At 53.4% G+C, this 24,062-nt stretch overlaps 7 protein-coding genes across 7 annotated transcripts; 4 read left to right on the top strand and 3 right to left on the bottom strand.

Moving 5' to 3' along the window:
• Positions 1–2,586: 2,586 nt before the first annotated feature.
• bfr1-2 (Brefeldin A resistance protein) lies at positions 2,587–6,465 on the bottom strand (the record flags this gene model as incomplete). The annotated part of the gene is made up of 7 exons (XM_037326980.1): positions 2,587–2,679; positions 2,730–3,169; positions 3,231–4,205; positions 4,266–5,159; positions 5,210–5,715; positions 5,774–6,330; positions 6,385–6,465. The coding sequence occupies 7 exons, from the start codon at positions 6,463–6,465 to the stop codon at positions 2,587–2,589; spliced, it is 3,546 nt and encodes a 1,181-aa protein (XP_037174510.1).
• A 201-nt stretch (positions 6,466–6,666) lies between these two features.
• On the bottom strand, positions 6,667–7,217 carry abcG17-1 (ABC transporter G family member 17; the record flags this gene model as incomplete). The annotated part of the gene is made up of 3 exons (XM_037326981.1): positions 6,667–6,849; positions 6,914–6,958; positions 7,011–7,217. The coding sequence occupies 3 exons, from the start codon at positions 7,215–7,217 to the stop codon at positions 6,667–6,669; spliced, it is 435 nt and encodes a 144-aa protein (XP_037174509.1).
• A 909-nt stretch (positions 7,218–8,126) lies between these two features.
• CGCA056_v011736 (Lactose regulatory protein LAC9) lies at positions 8,127–9,849 on the top strand (the record flags this gene model as incomplete). The annotated part of the gene is made up of 5 exons (XM_037326982.1): positions 8,127–8,674; positions 8,736–9,031; positions 9,086–9,096; positions 9,137–9,273; positions 9,339–9,849. 5 exons carry the CDS (start codon positions 8,127–8,129, stop codon positions 9,847–9,849), a joined length of 1,503 nt encoding a protein of 500 aa, XP_037174508.1.
• Positions 9,850–10,911: 1,062 nt separating this feature from the next.
• On the top strand, positions 10,912–12,213 carry CGCA056_v011737 (uncharacterized protein; the record flags this gene model as incomplete). The annotated part of the gene is made up of 3 exons (XM_037326983.1): positions 10,912–11,115; positions 11,175–11,818; positions 11,877–12,213. The coding sequence occupies 3 exons, from the start codon at positions 10,912–10,914 to the stop codon at positions 12,211–12,213; spliced, it is 1,185 nt and encodes a 394-aa protein (XP_037173759.1).
• A 1,359-nt stretch (positions 12,214–13,572) lies between these two features.
• PEPE (Embryonic pepsinogen) lies at positions 13,573–15,049 on the top strand (the record flags this gene model as incomplete). The annotated part of the gene is made up of 2 exons (XM_037326984.1): positions 13,573–13,808; positions 13,870–15,049. The coding sequence occupies 2 exons, from the start codon at positions 13,573–13,575 to the stop codon at positions 15,047–15,049; spliced, it is 1,416 nt and encodes a 471-aa protein (XP_037174379.1).
• A 986-nt stretch (positions 15,050–16,035) lies between these two features.
• Positions 16,036–16,579, bottom strand: MGR2 (the record flags this gene model as incomplete). The annotated part of the gene is made up of 5 exons (XM_037326985.1): positions 16,036–16,165; positions 16,212–16,302; positions 16,363–16,392; positions 16,447–16,473; positions 16,522–16,579. The coding sequence occupies 5 exons, from the start codon at positions 16,577–16,579 to the stop codon at positions 16,036–16,038; spliced, it is 336 nt and encodes a 111-aa protein (XP_037174378.1).
• A 1,656-nt stretch (positions 16,580–18,235) lies between these two features.
• On the top strand, positions 18,236–20,531 carry CGCA056_v011740 (Uncharacterized protein; the record flags this gene model as incomplete). The annotated part of the gene is made up of 2 exons (XM_037326986.1): positions 18,236–19,339; positions 19,389–20,531. The coding sequence occupies 2 exons, from the start codon at positions 18,236–18,238 to the stop codon at positions 20,529–20,531; spliced, it is 2,247 nt and encodes a 748-aa protein (XP_037173920.1).
• Between the last annotated feature and the right edge of the window lie 3,531 nt (positions 20,532–24,062).

Genomic DNA, 24,062 nt, shown 5'->3' on the forward strand with positions numbered 1-24,062 from the left:
GAGGCAGCCAATACGCAGGAGGCGGGCTATAGCGCAGCCACTAACCCCGAACGCCCAGCGGCCCTGATCCAGAAGCGTTCTAGAATATATGCGGATCGAATGTTCCGGCTCAGACCAGCTCGAGGTCCCGACTCACTCCGTCAAACATCACGACATCATCGCCCAGTGATATGACCAGTGCTGTGGTAATTTACGGCCGTATGGCGGCAAATCCGCCGCCCATCCGCAAACGCCGGGTGAATGCATGTCGGCTATTGTAAGATCATACAAAGAATGCAGCTCACACATGGACATTATTCATGCCATCACTGATGACAGGTTCGAAATGTACTCGCGTGCATCGACGTCTCACGAAGCTGTGCGGTTGTCTGATCTTCAACATCGTCGTCGGATCTATGCAAATCTAAGCATAGAAACCTTCGAATTCGAAGCAATTAGATCGGGTTTTGATTCCAGAAATCTGTCAATCTAGAAAGAACCAGAAGTTCTCAACCGGAAGCTTGATGGAAGTCTGGAAGATGTGTACTCAAACTTCAAGCCTTTTCGATAAAACATTGCCCCAGAGTTCATCATCCCAAAGTTGCCTCTGTCGGTGAACAACCTTGGTCTTGGCGAATGTGACGCTGACAGTTCAGTCCTAAGTAAGGAAGGTCCAGCCATCCGATGATTCCGATCAACAACAACTTCCTACTCAATAATCACTGCATGACTTTGGCTCGACTGTGAGCTTTGCGGGGCTGTCTATCACTGTGCACGAAAAGTGCACCGTGTTTCTACAGTCGTCGCCAAACCAGTCTGCTACTTTTCGACGCAGCCATCGTAATTTCGCAATCTTCTAAGATTGGGATTACTCACAGAAGTTCCCAATGTAATTACGGCAGAATAATTGACGTGCATTTCGCTTGCTGCCCAGCGCTAGCCAGGCTTGCCTAGGAACACGCCGGACATTGCCATCATGCCGCCACACAACTTAAGAAATCGGGACTTGAAACCTGCAAAGGCCAATCAGTGCAACAGCCGACGAGTGATCGCCGAAACCTTGGTGGGCAACCGGAGATAGAAGCCATGGCCATCCCGGCCGTGGAACGGCCGGCCGCCTCTATCCACCGTTACCCCGCGCCCAGGCGCATCGGAAGCCGGGATGGGCCGCCTCCATTACCTGCGGCCCCCAACGTTAAAAGATGTAATTTCTTAAAACCGACAGCACCATCAAGCAAACGAACACGCGCCGGACGCCCGCGGATCACCGAACGTGAGTTTAGGAGAAGCATGTTGGTATCCAATGGCATATTGAGGGCATCACAAGACGATGGGAAATTGTAGTCATTGCTTTATTTCCGTAAATGATAATGCAGCCCGCAGCTTATGTCGCAAGCAGTTGATAGCAGTATGATGGGAATGGTCCAGCCCAACCACGGCACGGTGGGCAGAATCCACGTTGTTGCTACATGTCTGCTCCACAAGAAGCCGCCAAAGACGATTTTGGATGAACCAACTTGAATTCACGATTCTGTTGATCAAACAAATAATGTAGCAGTCACTAAAGAAAGCGGAAAGTCCGCCAAAGTCCGTTGATAAGTCATCATCCCGTGTGGGTAGGGGTTTGATGCATGTGATTGCGAGAATTGCGAGAAGAGGTGAAGTCGTACTGAAGGAACCCGTGTTCATTTTGTTTCAGCTGTCAGCTCTATTCTTCGGGGACCCCTCGGTCGAATGGCCCAAGTTGAGTAAAGCTGCGAGATGGGATGGCCCCGGTCTGCTGCGTTTGCGTCTGTTCAAGTAGCGTGAACTGGCCAGGCCCTTCGTAGTTCGGTCTCGAGATCGTCGGTATCGTATTCCGCAAGGTGCCGCTGCAGGGCAGAAAAGCTTCCCGTCATCGATGTAGTCTCGCGGGTGTGAAGTTGAGGCTACGCCAAGGTGGCTTTTCAGGCGGCTGATTCTTGCCTCCCATAGGCGTTTTCAACATCGACAGATCCTTTCGGAAACGGGACGAGCACTGCCACTTGTCATCGGACGCAGAGAGTTCATTGACTAGGTGATATTAATCGGCTCTGCCCGCCCGGCCGACGAACATTCTTGAAACCGCATGCGCGGCGGCAGACAAGTAGCGTGCCGTCTTGGTGCGCAAAGCGCATGCTGGCGGTCAAGATACTGCCACATGGATATGGTTTGAACATCTGTTCGATGTAGGATGAGAGCTATTTTTAAGATTTTCCACAAGACATTTAGCCTGTTATACAGACAGTGCATTCGTGGACCCTTGTTGGCTATGTTGTAGCACAGAGAGTTTGCTTTTCGGACTGGCAGTGATCACAGACGACGACAGGAACAACGACAGGGACGAAGACGAAGAAGACAACGACAACAGGGACCGCGATAGTAGCGATATCACCTGATATGATTAGTTTTCTATTACGAGGAATTAGCGGCGAGAAATGCTATGATGACTATTCATGTCCGACCAGCCCTGTCATGTCCGATGAAACTCTCAGGGTATTCTTTTGGACACGAATCAGTCTTTCCCTTCGTCCGCCTGAGTGGTCATGGCTCTTCAGGAATCGTCCGTGACCTGCAGACGACAGTATTTCAATTTGCTGTCTTGGTTGTTTTGGTCCTGAGCTTCATCATGAGAAACACAAGGGCGTAGGACGAAACACAGAAGAGGGCTGTGATGCCAACCTGAAGCATGTAAGCAACAATGTCAAATTCTTGTAAGGGAAGAGACTTACACCGCGCCAACCGTAGCTTGAGTCGTTGATGTTCATGGTTCGCATGTAATCCGCTCCGGTCGTGTACGGGCAGTACGCGCACGAGGTGCCATTGGCCGGGTCGACCACATATCCCGCTTCTGAAGACAGGAAGTCTGCCATGTACTCCCCACATGTGCTGTTGCTTGGGAGAGGGATGTAGCTCAGCTCATCAGGCTTGCATTGTACCTCAACACCCCATGACACAGGTTCAAGAAGACCTTGGATGAGATAGGTGAAGGGGTCCAGCCAGTAAAGCCAGTACCTCCAAAATGTTGTGATCTGAGAATACGGAACCACAACGCCGCAGAAGTTGATTAAAGCCGCCCCAATGATGATGGGGTTCGCAAGCGCCGCAAAGAAAGCGTTCGGGCTGTAGGCAGCGATGGCTTGGCCAAGAGAGGTGTACAGGAACTCGTAGACTGAACACAGTTTGCGTTAGCATGGATAGGCATGAACGTGGGATACCGATGGCGAACTCACGGATCATCTGGAGGTAGACTTGTCCCGACACACTGGCCTCGGTGGGGAATCCAACTGTGAAGTACCAGGTCACAAACGCCAAGGTTCCGCAGATTATCAGAACGGGCGTTTCTGAAAGCAGCTGCGCAGCTACGAATGCGAACCAGTGGTAGGTTTTGGATTTCTTCTCGCGCGTCTCGAAGACATCCCGGTTGCGGATGAATAGCGGCTGTAGCTGGTTGATGCATCCTGGGGCGACGAAGACGAAGTTGAACACTGCCATCAGTCGGAGCTGCAGATCGAACGTGCCGGACCCGAGCATGTAGAACGTAAAGCCACCAAAAAGCCCGTTAGTGATATGCAGTCCAATCTTGTTCCACACGTAATCTGGGTTGCGCCAGAGAGCAACCAGTTGACGGAGGGTAACAAGATAGACTTGGTAGGGAATCGGGGTCGCGAAGCCGGTGTGCTGGTCGAGGTCATCTGAAGTAGTAGCCGAAAAAGAGGCTTGGTCTTTCTCGTGGCTCTCTACGGCATTCAGGGCATCCAGCTCGGACATTGCAAATTCTCTCTCGGGAGACTCCAGCCATGTCTGCGGCCAGTCGATCTCCGTTCCGAAGCGACCCTGGACGACATCGACAATGTGCTCGGCAGGGTTAGAGTCCGGGGGACAGGGTGCTCCATTGCGGCCAAAGTAATCGATCACTGTAGCAGAGTTCTTGCCCGTCGGCCCGAAGTACGTCGTTCTTCCTCCACGTGCGAGAAGAAGAAGCACGTCGAAAGCATCGAAGAGGGTTGCTGAGGGCTGGTGGATGGTGCAGATGATCGTCTGACCTGAAGCAGCAAGCTTACGCATGAAGCGGCAGATTTCGTAAGCTGACTGACCATCAAGACCAGATGTAGGTTCGTCGAGGAAAAGGAGAGACGGTTTGGCGACGAGTTCGGTGGCGAGGGTGAGGCGCTTTCGTTGCTCTATAGACAGACCTGATCCAGGGGCTGGCGGAATGAGTTAGTAAATGCTCGAGGTTCATAGTCACCAATGGACATGTAACTTACTGCCAACAATAGCATGTTGCAAAGGCGTGAGCTCAAGTAGGTCCATAATGCTTCGAACATAATCTTGCTTCTCCGCGTCCGGGATTGTATGACTCTGACGCAGTCTTGCCGAGAAAAGGAGGCTCTCCCAGACTGTTGCGGTTGGCTCGTGGACATCGTTCTGCTCGCAATATCCAGTCGTACGTTGGAAGCTAATTCCTTGCGGTTTGCCGTTGACCATGATGCTTCCCTCGATGCGGCCACTGTCCTTTCTCTGCGCCAGGACGTCCATGAGCGTCGTCTTGCCAGCACCGGAGCTGCCCATCAGCGCAACAAGCTGGCCTGGCTTTACAAATCCTGACACATCCCGAAGAAGTTGCAGATCTTGACCTCCGTGACGAACAAAGTAGCTGATATCCTTGAACGTAAAGACAGTCCTGCTAAGGGACATGGGTGACACATCCTGGGAGGTTGGCGAGCTACCCCCCTTCTCCTCGTCGGCAGCCCGGGCCATCTGCTTCTGGCGGCTCCTTCGATCGAACAAAATCTTCGAACCTGCGTCGGTGTGAAGATTGACCTCGAAACCAACAGCCGTCATGAATGCAAAGAAGATCCAAAGTCCGATGAGAATGCCAGCATTACGCCAGATGTGTGCGCGATAGACCGAGTACTGAGCGTTCATGTACCTCTCGCCGTCGATGAGCGAAGAGCCGGATGTGGAGCCACGGACGGTGCAGCTACGGAACTGATTGTCATTGTAGCTAGGCCCAAACGGGATGTACTGAGGGGCGACACAATCAAGTGCGAGGTCACCCATTTCCGTAGCCATGATGGCCTCGAAGGTATATGTCGCTGGGTTGAGCCATGAGATCCAACGGAACCAGACAGGCATGCTAGGCACGGGAATAAGGTATCCTGAGACCAATTAGCTGTTGACTCTCGTCTCTCTGATCAACGTAGCTTACCAGCGTAAACCATGCAAACCATCGTCGTCCACCCCGTAATCTGCGATGCAAGTCCGAAATGCTTGCACCACGCCCCGATCATCCGGAACATTGACGCAAAGCAAAGTGTGCACAAGATAAGAACGAACCAGTTGGCGAAGAAATGACCCGCCTCTCTCTGAAAGTTGACAATGAAGTAGTAGACTACCTGGAAGAGGGAGAAGAGCACAACTGTCATTGGCACATCAGTCGCTGCACACGCCAGAGCGTATGCCCCAGGTCGGTTGAAGGACAGGCGCTTGTGTCGGGAGATGATGCGTCGACCCATAAAAGATGCCGTAGTTTCAGACATTTTGTTCATAGCAAAGAGTTGGATGGGAAAGAACAGAGCGCCGGGCCTCAGAAAAATGGACGTGCTATCGTCAGGGAGGTCGTAGAAAAGGCTTCCGGTCACCAAGGCCATGACAAGAGCTGAGATGATCTGTAAAATATTGGACCATCGATCACCCCACATGATCTGGAATTGTCTATGTTTTCGTCAGCTCAAGCAACGACCTCGACACACAGCTGCGGTTGCAGACATACCTTCTAATGCAAGTCCGGACTTGACTGACAAAGGAAACTTGGTAAGGGCTTCCTTCGCGTGAAAGAAACTGCAACGAACGGTTCTTCTCCTGATGCCGAACAGCGAACAGATTGTCCACCTCGTCTGAAAGAGACTTTTCCGATTTCGCGTCCATCTCGGTCGACATACGGACGTAGGTAGGACTAGCCTTATAGGCAGTTTCAAACTCGGCCGCAGTGTTTGGGATCTTTTCTTCAAACCCAGGTCGGATCTGGCGCTCTGTATGGACTGAAACCGAAGTGAGGAAGTCGGAAATATTGGCTCCTGGAGTGCACTCAAAGCCCATGTCCTCAAAATACTGCTTAGCCTCGGACGTGGGGCCAAAGTAGATTTCTCTTCCCTCGGCAAGAACAAGAACCTTGTCGAAAAGGTCGTAGATGCCATTGCCAGCCTGGTACAAAGTGGAAACAATCGACTTTTGCTCTTCGTCTGCCATCTTTCGTAGGACACGGACAAAGTCCAACGCATTACTGGCATCCAAGCCTCTCGTCGAGTTGTCCCAACATTGCAGGGCAGCCTGTTCTCTCACGTTAGTAGTGTCAAAGGCGAAATCAAGCCGAGGTCAACTTACCTGCGTTGCCATAACTTCAGCGATTGAAACCCTCTTTCTCTCACCTCCCGAAACGCCCCGAATCACCTCATCACCAACCATGGTGTCCTTTGTGTGGCCGATCGCTAGGGAGTCGAGAATCGTATTTGTCTTGTGAGAGACCCATTCATCGCCATTTAAAAGATGATCTGGTCTTGTTGCGGGAAGCTTTGTTGCGGTGGCGAAATCGAGAGTCTGTTTGACCTCAAGAGTTGGGAAATGCAGGTCCTCTGATAAGTAGTTAACTTCGCTGAACTTCAACTCTCAGACACCAGTAAACTTGCCTTCGGTATTCATGACGATTTGATTCCGAAACTGCTGGGCCCCCTTTTGGCCTAGGTTGCCATATCTAACATCTCCGTTAACGTGATGGAACTCTTCTCGTTGGTTGGAGATGATCTTCAGTAGTGAGGTACAGCCAGAACCAGGTCGTCCGAGAACCAAGAGCTAAAGTTGTGTAAGTAGAACGTAGCATAGACGAAGGGTACAGACATCATGTCTTTCAACGTACCATTTCGCCTGGACGAACTTGACCTGAGATGTTGTGGAGAATATTCTGTCATTTAAGTTAGTTATTACTCTCGTAAACATGCGGCATTTCATCCTACCCTCTGAGACTTCTTGCTCTTGCCAAACGGAATCAAGTCGCCAAGAACAGACAGGCAAGTAGAGCCAAAGTCTTCGCCCATACCATGAACGCGAATGCTCACATCTCGAAGGGTAATCGTCAGTCCTGTAGGCGAAATCGATGCCCCACTCAAGCTGGGTTCGCCTTGGACCGTTTGGTCACTGTCGTAGGCTGGAAGCGAAGTCATCGTGCATCGACTGGAATTAAGAACATATGTGAAGGCAAATCACGATGAGCTGGGGATGGACAAGGCGCAATTTGAGTTTGACATTTTACCTATATACTATCGAGATAATATGCTGATGAATCAACCTGGCAATCAGCCTCCACGCGGGATTTGGCGGTGATTCCCATACTACCTAGTTGGTGATGTTGTCAGGTCCGGCGGTGGGTCTTTTTGGTACATTCGGTGGCGGAATTACGGTGTTTCGGATTTACGGAATTACAGTCTGCCGCTGCGCCGACTTCTTTTCACATTCCATCTCCCACCTACGACGACCGCACTCCGAATTCAGACCTTTTCCCATCGGATTTGAGGAATTATTTCTACGGATCTTTTCAATCGAGTCCAAATTCCCTCTTGAATCTGCTTCCGGTTGATTGGGGCCGCAGGGCTTACGTCTTCGGAGAACTCGGGATGCGATCCACAGTGAAGATCCCTAAGGCGTGCGAGCCGTGCCGTCGGCGCAAGATCAAATGCTCGGGTGACAAGCCCTGTCAGCAATGCGGGAACAAGCCTTCAGACTGCATATATCGCCTCAAGCCACGGATCAGGCTCTCTGCACGGCACAGCAGGGCGGCGAAGGATGCCGGAGCCGGTGACGGCGTGTCGGCAGCAACACCGGATCATGGCCCGTGTGACGAGGCCGTGTCCCGGCGTCTAGCGGAAGACCACCAGCAGCAGGTGGCGCAGACGGAGGTCTATCACAGCGTTGCTGCTGCACATCATGCTCCGAAGTCGACTGATAGTTCTCGGCTTTACTATGGCCCCTCATCAAACTCGGCATTTCTGCAGCAGATCCATCGTGGACTTCTTTCAGGGCAGTACGGGCAGAATCATGGTCGGGACGTGCAGGAGGGGGGCCCGGGGTTGGACATGTTCATGCAACGAAACATCTTCTTCGGCATGCCGCTCAAGGTGAATGTGGAGCCTACGCAGCCCGTCAGCTGCCCTATCCCGATAGAGCAAGCAAGGGACTTCATGCAGCAGTTCAAGATAACGCATCTACCGACACTGCCCTTTTTCACGGATTCACAGCTGGAAGAGACACTCAGCAGTCTGTACGAGCCTGGCCCCGAGTCAGATGTTCAGCCCCAGCGAAAGGCGGTGTTGCTCGCAGCTCTTGCCCTTGGAGCTTTAGGCACACCGCAGACCGACGTCGCAGAATCACTTTTCATTCATGCCAAGAAAGAGGCCGTCATCTACGAGGACTCTGTCACATTGCCAATGATTCAGTACTCGATGCTTCTGGCCCACTACCAGCTCAACATGGGGCGGCCTAATTCGGCATATCTTCACATGGGAGTCGCGAGCAGGAAAGCCCTTGCGATGGGCCTGCACGTGGGAACCACGAGCTCCGTCTCTTGCCCCGATGAGATCCAAGCTCGTCTAATTACTGTCTGGTCACTTTACTTTCTCGAGATGTAAGTCAACGAATATTTAATTGAGTGTACTGCAATTGAGTAACAGGCTGACGCTGTGCAGATGGCTGAGTCTAGTTGTCGGGCGCCGTAGCATGGTTGGAAAGGCAGATTTTGCTTCTTGCGCATTCCCTGACGGACAGCCGACGATGGTGGCTCTGTGCCAATTTGCAACCATCATCGAGGAGGCCGTGGAGTCGATCTATAACCGGAGGACGGACTCTCTCCGGCAACTTTATGGGAAAGCCGAAAAGCTCTACGCACAGGTCCGTCAATACGGCGACAAGTGGGGCCTCGGCTCCGTAATCCCGGCGCAGCAGGAGGTGTGGAATGCCGAAACATCCTTGCTGATGCACAACGGTACGTTAAAGAGTAGCGTCTTTGGTAATTTCCTCCGTTCTAACTGACCATCAGTTTACTTCCATGTAATCCTTCTCATTTTCCGTCCATTTTTAATAGCTGAAGCTGCCCTTCAGTCTGGGAATGGCGCTGGGCAAACAGGCGACATCTGGCTCCGACAAGCGTGCAGGCATGCAACAGACGCAGCCCAAGACGCACTGGCTTTTACTAGCAGCAAGCTTCATGGTCCTGAAGATTGCAACGTAAGACCTTCTCACTTCATTCGAATACTTTGCATGTAGTAACTAACAACTTCTCAGTCGCGCAGGTATCACGCTTTCTTCATCGAGTCATGCTGCGCAGTTCTCCTATACGACAGCCTCCGCCATCCAGCCAAACACCCGCACAACCTCGAGTACATCCAGATGGCCATCTCTGGCTTGCATTCTCTCGTCGGAGACGACCCTGTCACAAACGCAGTGCGTTCCATCAAGAGAATTGTGTGGGCCGTGGAGAGCTCCATCAATGCGTCGAGAACCACACTCGACGGGGGCTCCACGGATTCGTCGCCGTCGTGGGCCGGCGACCGGTTCCCAACGAGCATACAATTCCCGTCGCTCGATGAAAATCGCGCGACAACCTCGGACGATTTGATCTATTTCAGCAACAGGGGTTATCGCCAGCAACCCGAGCCACTGCCTCAGGACTATGCAATGTCTTTGCCTGGGACAGCGCCCGGCTTGAACCCGTTTCCAGATCTCAACTTTGACGTGCTGACGACGGATCTGTTCAACTTCTTTCCGATAGATATGAACGGTACACCTTCTGGGCACGGATGATTTAGATCGCGGAGTTGGATTTTGACGGCCGTAGCTGGCGTCTAGAAGTGTAATAAAGGCTTTTTCGCTTTCATCGTTGCCGTTGCCGTTGCCGTCGCCTCCATTGACTTATATTTTCGTCGTCTATCGTCGTTCACAACAGCAGGTATCTGTCATACCACCAATCAGTGACGTCCAATCTCATCGGATCTTCTTCAATGATAATGAATTTGTAAGACAGAAGAACTCTCACTTCCCGGTAGCTGATTGAATCCGAAATATCAGATGATATCTTACTGAGTGACGACTCGATGCACGAGCACTGTCCTTTTCAGATTGGCTCTGTGACCAAGACAGCTATCACCGCAGGCGCTGTCCTGTTTCACGTCCTTGCCTCTGTCCCCAATACAATTGCTTTCTTTGTTATACGCCGGTTTATCATTTTTTTTTTTTTATCATCGCTGATACCGAAGACCATTCTCCTGATCGACGTTGCTTTTTCTCGTCCCATTCTTCTATGCCTTGCCTTCGGGCGAAGTATGACTGAAGGTTAAGCTTAGTCAGTCTCAAAACTTCTCTCGGGTATTAAATATGAGAGTTTAGAAGGACTCACATGTAAAATGTTCCGATATTCCGCACAAAATGGTTCCGATTCCGATCGCACTCGTTTATAAGTGTACCAAAACACGGCACTGACGTGGACGTCAAACTTTGCCTACCCTTCTTTTCCTCCACCAAGTTGCCTATTAAAGCAACCCACTGTCCATCTGAAATTGAGCGCTTGGGTCGAGGCTTGCTGACAGTCTGGGGAATCTATGTATGCAAATGCCGAAGCAACTGCCGGTGGGCGTGCTTGGGACGGCCTTCTCTATCCGTGCTGTAAAATGATGCTAATACCGAGGACAGTGATACTGCTTTGGGATGTTTGTTTCCATACGCTTAGAGCTCTCGAGAGTATAACACTGCCATGTATTGCTCTCTCAACTGCTGTGGAATTTCGTTGAGCCGTTCGAGACATGAAAAGATTTGGCGTAGATTATAAGACTCATCATATCAAACTTAGGTTATCCCGCATAACACAACATGACGCCTAGCTTACTTGAGAGAGACAAACTATACTACAAGCTCGACATTACCGATAACCTGCCCCCCGGAACAGACAGCATTGAACAATTCGAGCTTAGCCCACGACAACCCCGACCACCTCCTAGACCCAAGAGGCCCGTCCCAGAATGGCCTCCGGAAGCAGAAAGAAAGGGGAAATGGATTTGGAGGTACCTGGACAAGGTGGGAATCCTAAGACTCCTAGCCGTCGTGGACGCACTAACCGTGTGATTTTCCTTAAGCTTGACCCTGACACGGAATATGACCAAATCATCAAGACAGCAATCTTCTTTATGGCAAACTCCTTCGCGTTCTCAGCCGGCTATGCCTCCACCTTCATCCACCTCGTCCAGACCCCGGCCGGGGCCGCAGCAGTCCACCACACGGCCAAGGCCTACCGCCGTGGCCACCAGCGCTTCTTCGAGACGCAGGACTACTTCCTAGACTGGATGTGGTATGGCAGCGGCTCCGACATCTCCCGCAGACGCCTCGAGAGCATCAACAAGATCCACGCGAGCGTCTGGAAGAATGTGCCAGGAGCGTACAGCCACCCCTGGGAGGGCGAGATGGCCATCATCGGCGCGGCGTACTTTGAGACGTACCTGCGCAAGCTCGTCGGGGCGCGCCGGACGGAGCCGCATCCGAACGTGCAGCGGGCGTGGCCGGAGTGGGGCGAGCGGGTGTGTGCCCAGCTCCGGACGGAGCCGTTGGATGGGTCGAGGAGCTTTGGAGTGAATTTCCCGAGGACCTGGGGGGAGGTGGAGGGGTTTTATCTATGGTTTCAGAGGATTCCTATGGAGAGGCATACGGATGATGAGACGAGGCGGAAGGCGCATGATGCTTCGGAGGCGTTTATAAGGCAGTTTAGTGTGATGTGGTTCCCGAGGTGAGAGTCTCGCTCGGTACTGTTCTCGACGAACTCTCAGGTTTCTGACGATTGCTAGGCGTCTACAGTGGTTTGGCCGACAGGTGGTCTTGGCCGTTATACCACCACCTATTCGCGAACACAACAAAATCGGTCATCCGAATCCTGTCACGGAGACACTTATCAAGTTTTCTATCAAGATCTACCTGGACATGAAGGATGCGTTGCCAGACTCTGTTAGGCCGGATTTCTCTGATGAGTACCATGCGGCCAAGGGGGTGAACTGGAAGAAGACGGATGTTCAGACCGAGTCTGAATGGACGCGTCGAGATCGGATCACCGACGCCATCTTGCTGACGATCGTTCTGGTTGGTGGGATGTGGGCTTTGTGGCAGCTCCGTATCTTCAACATCTAGTTGGTATCAACACCAGATTAGGGGCGCCTCAACAACCTGGTCTTGAGTGTAAGTGTATTGCACTGGGGTTTTAGTAGAAAATATGATTCAATTCTGGTTAGAAAGTGTCATTGAAAGACTTTTACTATTTATGCTGTGCTACCTTAAAGTGGTCGACCACTGTTTTGTGGCAATGCTATCTATGTAGCAAAATACTAAGCCGCTGGCGCTTGACTAGGATTGGAATGCTCGTCGTCTGTGCTTGTCAGATTTACAAACTTCGAACATGGAGCATCAATAGATCAAGGCAAGCATTCATCAGCAGCGCCTCACCGAGTGTGTAGTCAGTCAGCTCAACTACACCATCACCATGGATCGTGGTTGATGTCGCGTGAATCATCACACGAAGAAGTTCGTACCAAAGTCCAATCAAATCTCATCTCACCCATCACATATCACAGAGAGATGCTAACCCAGGGAGGCGGTCGCCCTACGGGAGGAACGCACCCCTGTCCCAAGATTCTTCGAAATACCCATCGAGCCCCGACACCTCAACCTCACCTTTCCCCCCGCTCCCATCTCTCTTTTGCCTCACGAGCCAAGCTTTTGGGGTCCAAATAGCTAGAGCCCCCACCGTTCCCCACCGCTTTCCGAGCATACGAGACGTGCAGTTGCTAAAACAACATAATATGCTCAGCCCTGTACTGCATGCACGCTGCAAAGGTGCATCCTTCGCGCCTCTACCAGGCATCCCGCTCCGCCCACCAAACATTCGAATCGGACTTAGCCATTACTTTCAGCCTGCGGCACTTACCGCAGCGCGGCTTACGAATGGTAGACCGTAGCCAGCGCAGGTCGAACTAGCGTTGGGACTTTGGTGAGCTAGCGCAGTACAATTAAGCCGTTCGTAGTGCGTCTGACGGGACTAGCCTCTATCTAGGTTCCATACCACCATAACTGCTAGGATCGGCCGCCGCCGTGGAGTCCTTGTTCCCAGATATCCGGGGAAGCCCTATGCCAGGGCGCCGTGTTGTTGGTGATGCGGCCGACTTACAACTCCAGGCTTCAGGCTTCAGCCCCAATCTCATCATTGCGTATGTTCTATTAGCCTCTAGGCTGGAAGGGCCCTTGTCACGTCAGGCTGATGCCTGGAGGATTTCTCCCGCCCACATCGCGAAACTATTGTTGAAGATATGGGATTGGACAATGGCTGTATTTGAGTAATGGTGATGCCGTGAGGCCGAGATACTTCTCAGCCATGGCGCTGTATATAAGTCAAAGCTTAGTCCACACAACGAAAGACGACCTCTCCCATCATCGACACCCATCCCCATCTCAGACCTTACACCTTCCCAATCTCATCGACCTCTCATAGACGCCATGAGATTCGACACTCTCACGGGCACCCTCGCCCTCGCGGCTCTCAGCCGCTCCGTCGCCGCGGACCCCCTCACAATCACGCTCCAAAATCGTCGCCGCGTGCCCGCCGGTCTGAAGCCCAAGACAAACGTCATGAAGCGGTCTTCGGCTAGCACCGTCTCCCTCACGAACTGGTTCGAAAACTACGACCTCCAGTGGTACGGCACAGTCCAGGTCGGCACCCCGCCGCAGAACTTGTAAGTCTCTACCCAGGTCCGCATCTTTCAGATACACACTCAACTGACACGCCGAAAACAGCACCGTGACCTTCGACACCGGCTCCACAGACCTCGTCCTCCCCTCCTCCTCCTGCACAACCTGCACCCAGGAGTCCGTCTTCACCCGCGCCTCCTCCGACACCTTCTCCCCCCTGCCGGGCTACAACGTCACCACCTCCTTCGGCACCGGCGGCAAGTCCATCCCCTACGCCGAGCCGCAGCCCGCCTCCGGCACCGTCGTCACCGACGCCGTCGCCCTCGCGGGGCACACCGTGCCCAACCAGACCTTCCTCCTCTGCGACACCTACGCCGACGCCTTCAACGAGATGCCCATCGACGGCATCTTCGGCATGGGCCCGCCCGGCTTCTCGCACTTCTCCGAGGTCGTCACCAACGCCTCCTTCTCCACCTGGTTCTGGACCCTCGCAGCACAAGGCGAAGTCCCCGAGCCGCGCTTCTCCATCTTCCTCAACTCGGACGTGAACGGCACCAGCGCGCCGCTGGGCGAGATCACCCTAGGCGGCGTCAACGCGGCCCGCTACACCGGCGACATCAAGTACATCGACTTCAACATGACCGTCAGCGCCGCCGGCATGGGCTGGTTCATCGACCAGCCGTCCTTCTTCGTCGACGGCAAGACGGTCACCAACTCCTCCGCCAACGGCGCCGCCTTCCCCGGCGGCGTGTCCCTCGTTGACACGGGCACCGCCTTCCTGCAGGCGCCGGACTACCAGACCGCCAAGGACATCTACGCCGCCATCTCTCCGGAGATCACGCAGATCGACCCGCTGGGCGCGTGGGGCGCGCCCTGCGGCGTCGTCGAGAAGCTCGACCCCGAGCTGACCTTCACGCTCGGCTTCGGCGCGCAGGCGGTCAACGTGACGGTGCCGCGCGGCGAGTTCAACCTCGGCGAGTATCCCGGCCAGAACGGCACTTGCCAGACGCTGCTTTTGAACCCTGTGACGCCGATTAGCGACAGCGTGCCAATTTGGGTGCTCGGCGGCCCGCTGCTGAAGGGGTACTACACCGTTTGGGATGGCGCGCAGCCTGAGGCGCTGAAGTTTGGCGTGGCGGAGTTGAGGGCGAACGCGACGACGGGCGGCAACGGGACCGGGACAAGCCCGAGTGCGACGCCGACGGCCGTGAGCGGGGGTAATCTGGTTGGACCTGTCGGGTGGATGGCCGCGGCGGGTGTTGCTGCCGCTGCCTTGGCTTTGTAGGAGGGAATTCCTAATCAGGTTGGAGATAGTCGTGATATAGATGATAGGTGATAATGTCTAAGTCGTACAATCTGCCTCCTTGAGAAGGTCTGCTGCTCGCTCTGCTACTGCATAAACAATTGACTGGATGTGGACGGAGTCTCTGGAGAAGGGGTGCTCCAGGACGCCGAGAATAGAAGGATAGTTCCCCTGAGCGTTGGCGGAGAAGAGCTTCGTCGCGTCGGAGGACAACTGAGGGGATATGCCGGCCTCTGTTGTGAGTTCTTGCGCCATGGTTTTTGACTTTAGGTCGCGGATGAAAAGGCGGTATTTCTCATCCAAGCCTGTCTTGCCGGTCTTTAACCCAAGGGAAGGGTATCAAGATCAAATGTTGGGGCATCGAGCGGGGCCGAGGTACGCATGATTGATAGGGACGAGGACCACGGAGACGAGGACCACAGGAACGGTCGCAAGGATACTGGAGAAGGCTCTCGTTTGGATTGCTGAAGGCATCAGCAAGGTCTTGATAGCCTGGCTCAGGCTGGGTGGCACGTCTGATGTGCTGCCTGTCCATTGTGTTCACTTGAACGTTGAAATATGTCTGTGTTACCAAGCTCAAGGCAACTGACTTAGGATACAGGGCCAATATCGCCAAAGCAGCGGCATCAACCATGTCCAGTCTGCTATGACACAGCTGTGTCTTGCGCATGTGGAACTGAGATAGCACCGCCAATAGTGTTGGCGACCTCGTTGGTCCCCCAGACCAAGGCTCCTTAAACGTCCCTCAGAGGGCGGCTTCTACTGCTTGCGTAGGCGCTATGAGCCCAATAAGCCATCACCCTGCAACTAAACACACTTGTGAAGAGATGTAACTTTTCTCATGTAGTCGTGATATGCCTGATACACCTATTATACAAATATTCCTTGACGCCGGTGTGGAAGCATCACATCCTCGGGCCTTCTCCTACATCTTGGTATACAGTGGTCTGCCTTCGGTGGCAGTCGACTTATTGCTGGCGCTTCGCAAAATCGGACCCGGGGCCGTATACGAGGACCGGTCTTCGCTGCATGTTGCGGTAGGCGGCTTCGGCGATGGCGGAGTCGGATCGGATAACGCTACCGATGGACATGAAGAAGCTGGGCCCTGTTAGCTTTGTCGTAATGGAGGTAAGGCTGCGCATACCCGAAGGTTGCTCCGGAACCAGCCATGTACTGTCCCAGTGTCCTCATAATGCCGTTGGGGCCGGCGCCGTAGCGCATGATGTTGACCGAGCCTGTGGGGTTTGGGTGGTCAGTCGAGAAAATGCGACAGAGGGGGGTAGGCGGCGGCGCACCAAAGACGAAGCCCATGACAGCTCCGACAGCTATTGCTGAATTAGTTCTCGTCCAGGATTATCTTAGAAACATTGTTGACATACTGCCACCCATGAGGGCACCCATCTTAACTGCGAAAGGTCAGCGCAAGCTCCACCAGGCTGGAGGGGAAATCGTACGCTTGTCGGCGATGGAGGGGCCCATGGCGCCGGCGTGCTGCTGGGGAACGGGAGGCATTGTGAAGAAGGAGACGAGCTCAAAGGTATTTTAAAGGGAAAAGGAAGAGATTGCCGCGCAAGGGTCAAGCTGTGCTGGTGCTCAACTTCGAATCGTGGGATATGTTGGTGGTGCTGCGGATGGCCTGAACATTTGGTGGAGTCGAGCTCTCCCAATTTGCTGGAGCGTTTTCCTGCAGCCTCCCGGCGCCACCTGAGCTTTGGACCAATCCAATCCGGGGTACGGCAGTTCCTCGGCAAAAAAAGACAGATGGTGGGGCGGGGACTGTCCGCGTCTCATTGGCCGGTTACTATTGCAACGCCTTATCGACAACGATGGCACGGTCACCCGCAATCGAGCAGGCACAGGCCACCTGGAACCAGAAAATCTCCAGGTGGCCGACCGGGTAGGGTGGTGTGACGGGCAGGCAGTGCGAGTCACAGTGCCGCACCGCCCCGTCTGCCTGCAAATGACATCAGCCCTCACTGTGACGAAGACGGGAGTGTCACGTGGACCAAGGTTCTCTGGTGGGTGCTGAAGTGTCCAGCGCCAAATCAGCAGCAGCACCAGCAAGCAGGCAGGTGGACCGCACGGGATCCTCTGACGGCTAAGGTGCACTGTAAAGCAAAGCAAGCAAGCAGCCTAGACAAGGCCATCTGCCCGGTCCACGAGCCAGTCGTCAGACCAGCAGTCAGTCAGCAAGCATCCCTCTTGTACTCCCTCGCTCGCTCCTCTCTCTCCTCTTTCTGCCTGTTTTCCTTCCTTCTCGACGTCTTCGCTGCAGATCCACGAGCGAGTGCATGAACGGTGACAGCCGTCGGGGCCTGTGCGGTGCTGAATCCAGAAGGGGAATTAAAACAGAAAAGTTCCAGTCGCGGTCGCAGCCCCCCCAGTCCACCCAGCCCGGCGTTCCACCTCTCTCACTCTCATGGGCCAGGTCGGCTCCGGCGCGTGTTTCCGACTGCTGTTTGGTCCTCCCTCCTCCTCCCGTCCCCTCAGTGTCCCCTCCCACTCCCAGTCCCCGGTGCAGCGCTGCTGAGTGAGGTGCGACTGCGAACCAAAGTCTGCGTGCGTGCACTGGCAACGGCAACGGCAACTGCACACCACCCGCTAAGCGCTTAGCGAGACGGGGGCGAGACTCTGTTCTTTCCCAAATCCTAGATTCAACTTCACCTCCCCTACCGAGCACGTCTTCTTATCGTCGATCGAGCTGCCCAAACAGCCCTCAAGCCCGCTCCCTTTCAATTGCAGGTACGTCGAGCAGGCACCCCTTGCGCTTTTCTTGCCTACAGGAAACGGCCGCAGGCCCCCGAGGCCCCGTACCCTACCGCCTGTCTCGCGCCAATTGGCTGTCCACCCCTATCCTTGCCGCGACATCATCGCTGACTTATTTTTCCTGCCAGCGCAGCCTCATCCCTTCCCACCTCCGACCGTGGCTTCATCGAGACGACATCCCATACCTCCCCATTTTCTTGCAAGCGACCACCGACCTTTTGAGATACCCAGAGGGCTGCTGTGCGAATGGTGACGGAATCCGACCCCGGCGTCCCTAGACTACCACCCACCACTGCCACTGCCACCACTGCCATCGATACCCTTCCATCGCCATCGCCTGCCCCTTAGTCCGACGTCCTTTGTCCTACCACGTCAACCACCACGACCGCACACCCACCCCTCATGACTGCCGTCGCGAGCCCTCCCAGCTTTCAGCAACTCAATCGGCCGGCATGGAACGTTAATGGCGGGCAAAGTCTGAATTCGATGAATCCAGAAGACGTCAGAGGCATGTTCATGCCCCGAAAAACGCTCCAGCGAAGCAACTCATCCTCCTCCGTCTCCTCGACCTCCTCAAACTCCTCAACCACCACCGTTGCTACCAACAACTCTCAACCAAATGGCACTCCCGCGTCTACAAACTCCGATATGAGCTCCTGGAGCACTGCCTCCAGGAAGCGGCCCCAGCCCAAGGCCCCGTGGCCTGCCGGCAAACCTGAAGGCCAGGCCGACTTTGGCAGGCCCGTCATGCGAGGTCCCATGAACGGCGTCAACGGAGCCACCTCGTTGCAGTCGGCACCCGGCCAGCCGCAAATGATGTCGCAGCAGGGTCTCGGCGCGAGGCCCTTGGGTGATCCCATGCCAAACGGCCAGCCCGTGCTCTACTTGCTATCTTTGAATGGCACGTTTGAGCGCAAGACCATTTCGGTCCCATTCTATCCTGAGAGTCTTCGCATCGGCCGGCAGACTAACCAGAAGACGATTCCCACTGCTACGAATGGGTATTTTGACAGCAAAGTCTTATCCAGGCAGCACGCCGAAATTTGGGCCGATCGTATGGGCAAGATCTACATCCGAGATGTCAAGTCTTCTAACGGCACATTCGTCAATGGTACGCGCCTTTCACAAGAGAACCGTGAATCCGAACCGCACGAACTGCAGACCGGCGACCATCTCGAACTCGGCATTGATATTGTCAGCGAGGATCAGAAGACCGTCGTCCACCACAAAGTAGCCGCCAAGGTCGAACATGCGGGCTTCATGAGCCCTTCCAGCAATGTTATGGACATGAGCTTTGGAGATTTAGACCCTGCTAACGGTGGCATGATGATGCCGGCGCCCCAGCCTATGCCCTATCGCGGCAGAGCAGGTAGCAACGCGTCGATGGCTAGCAATGGGCGTATGGTGCCTGCCCAACAGATGAACGGCATGCCTGCGAATGGAGGAGCCGCGCGCGGATTCTTGTTGACCCCCATCACCACTGAGCATATCGTCAAGCGGTTACACGTGAGTACTTGCCTGACATAATCTAGCGCAAGACGCTAACTAGAAGCAGAACGAGATGCGCAGCGCACGACTACAAACCCAAGACCTCACCCGAACCGGCCAGTTCATCAGCGCCCTGCTGAGCAAAGAGGATGTGAAGGACCTCGAGAAACCTGACGTCCCAGAGCCTGCGAAGCAACTACCCAACGGCAATGGCATGCCATTCCGCTCCGACGGCAAGACGCGATTTTCCGACCCTCCCGCGCCTCCCCCTCAACAGCCTCTTCCCGAGAAGCCTGACGTACCTTCATTGAAGCGAGGCACCACCGAACGGCCAAAGACGCATTCGGCCGCGAATAGCACCACCTCGCCAGTCGGACGCGACAACCTGCACCAGATCATTCAGTTGACGGAGGCGCTGAACAATGCGAAGAAGGATTTGGATTCGCAGACGGCTCGCATCCGCGACTTGGAGGATATGCTCCGCAAGGAACGAGAGGCAAGAGAGCTGGCTGAAGACATGGCTAAGATCCTCGAGGACAGTGCCCTGGCCAAGGAGGCAAACGGTGCGCCCAAGGAGTCCGACACCGAAACGCTCCTCCAGGAAGCATTTGAGCCTCCCCGTGAAGTCTCAGAATCCCCCGACGTTGAAATGACGGACGTCGACTCCGTCGCCAAGGAGCCGGCGCCCGAAAGCGCGGAGGACATTGCCGCTCGATTCCAGATCAAGATCGATACTATGATGTCAGAGATGAGCGACCTGAAGCAGCAGATGGACGCCTGGAGGCAGCGGTGCGAAAAGGCCGAGACGGAACGCGACGCCGACCGCAAGACCCTTGCCGAAATGGTCGCCCAGATCCGAAGAGACGAGGAGGCCCGGCAGGCTGCTGCAGAGGAAAAGGCACGCTCCCGATCCCGCGGACGAACCAACGGCACCGCGGAAGCCGGCAGCAAAACCACCTCGATCGTCCAGACCGACGGATCCCAGGAGTCGACTCCTTCAGCCACACAGACAGAGGACCTCAGCGACAAGCCGACGTTGTCGCGTGCCAATACCATCACGCCGCTCTCAATACCGCCAGGGAAGCTGGCCAAGGACCAGGCGTTGATGGCCGGGGTTCCCTACGCCTCGATGTTAGGCGTGGTGATCTTAGGTATGGGCCTGATGGCGTATATCAACGGCTGGCAACCCGAGCCGACACCCCGTCACTGACGATGGCTGCTGGGCATCCTTTCCTCTTCGCTTCTCTAGACCACATTCGTCGTTCTGCTCAGGCGTTCTACATACCTACGGCGTTTTCTTGCATTGACAGCGGTCATTCGTTCCAACCGACCCTCGTGTTGTTTTATTCCCTTTGTATCTACTACCACCTTTTTTTACTTGTATGAATTGCGAAACCTGACTGGTTTCCTTCCTTTCCTTTGTCTCTATTTTTCTTCAACCACGGGAAATTAGGGACAGGCTGGGCGGAAACCACAAATACGGAGGGGCGGGCAACAGGAGTTTTTTTTTTTTTTTTTCATGCTCTGCCCCTTTCTTGTTCTTCAGTCCCCTTTGCGCGCGTGCTGCAGCAAGGTGTTTTCTTTAAACTGTGCAACCCTTTTTGGGAAATGGAATGGGCAAATCAGGGATGATGGGATGACGACAAACACACTTTTTTCTCGACTACTGGGCAAAAAAAGAATTAAAATTCGATGATGAACAAATTACCTCTTTTTTTTGCTGCAGAGATGGTAATCAGGCATACGGTGCACTGTTTCCATGAGATGAATCGGTGAAGATAGAAGAAGAGCATCGCGGCTTTGAGGCTGTTGGTGTGGTGTAGAATATGGTGGGGTTTTGGTGCAGGCGTGATGATGAGTAATGTTTGCATAGTGGGAGGGACGGGAATATAAGGACCTTTAATACTTCAAAAGAGTGCTTCGTGATCCGAAGTGAGATATGACTGGTTTGAGAGACGATGTTGATGTTGGTGTTTGGTCCAGGCTGGGGACGGTCGATGGACGCTATGTGTTTGGTCGACGTCGGAGTTTACTTCCTCGCGAGGTACATCGTGCCTCTAGAGCTACCGGCTAGTAAATAAGACCTCGGGATGGACGCCTATAAATTCCTCGGTTCCTCACTCATTGTGGAAATGAAGCCCGACAATGGGGTAGTGCAAAAAATCCCGCTTTCCACACGCATCAGGCGACGAACGCGTGTTTGGCGTTGAGTCGGAATGTGTGAATTCTATTGGTATTGTGGAGTTGGTTCAGGTTGAGTTGGGAATGTGGATGGAATACACGCTGGGTTGGTAGAGACGGTGATGATGGACGGCAACCATACTCAAGTTTGGCTTTCGCACGGTGAGAGGGGAGGGTGGGGGGGAGTGGCTTGTGAGTTGCATGTAGAGACGGGCGCTTGGCTGGACGGAGTCAAAGTCTCCTCTACCTACATTGCCTGGAGGAGAAAATTTCTTTCTTAATTTACCTGGGTGGAAAGAGCTGTTCGTTGTGCTACTTTAAGTACTTCGTTCTCGCAGAGAGGTGGACATGGGTTTCAGCTTTGGGGAACTTGGTCGTGAAATCTTGCCTCGGGTTTTGGATAGCCGCGGCGCGAGTATTATGAAGCTGCCGGGTGGGCTTGGAGGGATGGGAGACTCAAATCAAAGAGGCAGAAAAGCCAATTCCCGGATTCATTTGAAGCATTTTGTAGTCAAAGTTGAAGTCCACCGCCAGAATGAAGATCATGCCTCTGAATCTTTGCAGCGATCATGGGCCTTGGCAGAGGGCCATCGCCGCCAGAAACGACATATTACACCTCGGACGAGTTCTCTGTTATGAGTTGTCAATTCCCGCAGGGAGTGTTGGGAGCACGTTTTCTGCGTATATGGTGCGTAACGATCAGTACCCGGGATGCAGACGGACGAGGTGGAGGTGTAAGTGTTAGTAACACCCACGCACCATTGCTTGACGAAAAGGTTGATTACAGAACCTCATGTTGAAAATACGGAGTCCTCAACCACGATCGCCAACGCGATCAACAACTTCCCAGTTTGATTTGTGAGTCGAAGCAGGGCAAGTGACCCCTTAGAATTTATCATGCTTGCGAAACTCGCCCAAATGATGAAGTCACTGAGGACATGTCGTTGATAATGATCAAACTGAGACGCCACATGTGCCTCGCGTCTGTCATCGCGTTGCATGTTCTCCATCACTGCCGGCCGTTCGACTTCGGGCTTGACAACGTTCAACGTGCCTCGTGCAGTGACAATAAGCACCACCAGGTTGCCTCACAAACATATTAAGCGGACCATATGCCAGCATTACAGTCGGCTCCATAGACGATTCTGCGGGTTGTGAGATCCCAATCCAATGAGCTGTGAAACTTCACCTTGTTTTCTCGGAGCCATGGTTGGAGCGGTCATCATCAAGTCCCGAGCCCAGTATTGTGTTTCTCGGCTATGGACTATGAATCATCGCACTTCTCTTTGATATTCGTAGACGAATAAGCGGAGGATGAGGGCGGATGCCGCGGAGGTAACGGCATAGGTTGGAGGTGCTTGGGTTCGCGCTTGTTATGGGGGCATCGTTAAGGGCTTGGTACTCGAGATTTCGACTTGATTCAATTTATTGGCGAGGAGCCGTTCCAATTGCCGTTGAAATTTACCTCGTGAAGAATCTGCCCTTTTATACAATGTAGACGAAGCTTCTAGGGTGTTGTGCGTTGAATGTGCTGCTGGGCAGAAATCATCTCTACCACATCATCGACTTTGCTATAAATGATTATCTAGGATGCTGGAATCAAGTCTCATCAGCAGACAGGATGGCTCAAGCTTGTGTCACTTTGGTTCTTGGGTCTTGGCACAAGATACTTACATGTCACAATAGATCGAGTGCCGTAAGCTATGATAGGTAGAGTGTCTTACAATCCGCAACGCGGTTTTGGTATATCCTCGATGAATATCCCAAGATCAGTGAGAGATAGCGACATCACGTCTCAAAGCTACTGAAGGCCAACTTAGCGTTGGGTTCTTGAAGCATCGGGCCGCGATCCCCTTTGGCCATAGAAAGGGAACAAGAGAAGCGAGTGATTCTCGGTGTATCCCCAAGCCACTCAAATGCTTCCTATTTATATGTGAAGCTCCATCCACTCTTGCTTGGACGGGGTCGGTGTCTGTCCGAGCACTATCTCTTTTACTAATGAGGACATATCCTTCTATCAAGAGCCGGGGGCTGGTAATTGAGTACATAAAGTAAAGCTTTCCGGGCCTTGGTAATTCAACAAAAGGCCAATGACGATGTCTTCAATCGCAATTCCAGGCGTCCCTATGTCATCGTCAGTACGAGTGACACCATCGGGAATTCACGTGGCAATTTTTGAGTGCACGATAACTCTAGGCAACAGTCACAACTAATACCGCGTCGCGCGTTTATTCCGAGATGTCATTAAAGCGCCAGAAACGATGCAGAAAGCCAAGAATCACTCTCAACTGGAAGTGCTCAACATCGCACAAAGTTGTCTTGGTTTTGATAGCCTGTTATCAAAGGCCCTAGCTGCTCAAGATTGTCATCCATCACATTGTCTGTTAATTTGCCTTTGATGCGAAATTCCTCGATTTTATATTCTCGATATGGATGTTGCCTTTGGAAGAAACCGCCGAGATGGGCCTTCAAGAACATATTCTGAGGTCCATATTCTGAACAAGTATACAAACAACAATTGAATTCTGATCAGAACAAAGCGGATATTTTGTGTTGAGTG

The sequence above is a fragment of the Colletotrichum aenigma genome (assembly GCF_013390185.1).
Source record: "Colletotrichum aenigma strain Cg56 chromosome Unknown KSG_Cg56_contig08, whole genome shotgun sequence".
Lineage (NCBI taxonomy): Eukaryota > Fungi > Ascomycota > Sordariomycetes > Glomerellales > Glomerellaceae > Colletotrichum > Colletotrichum aenigma.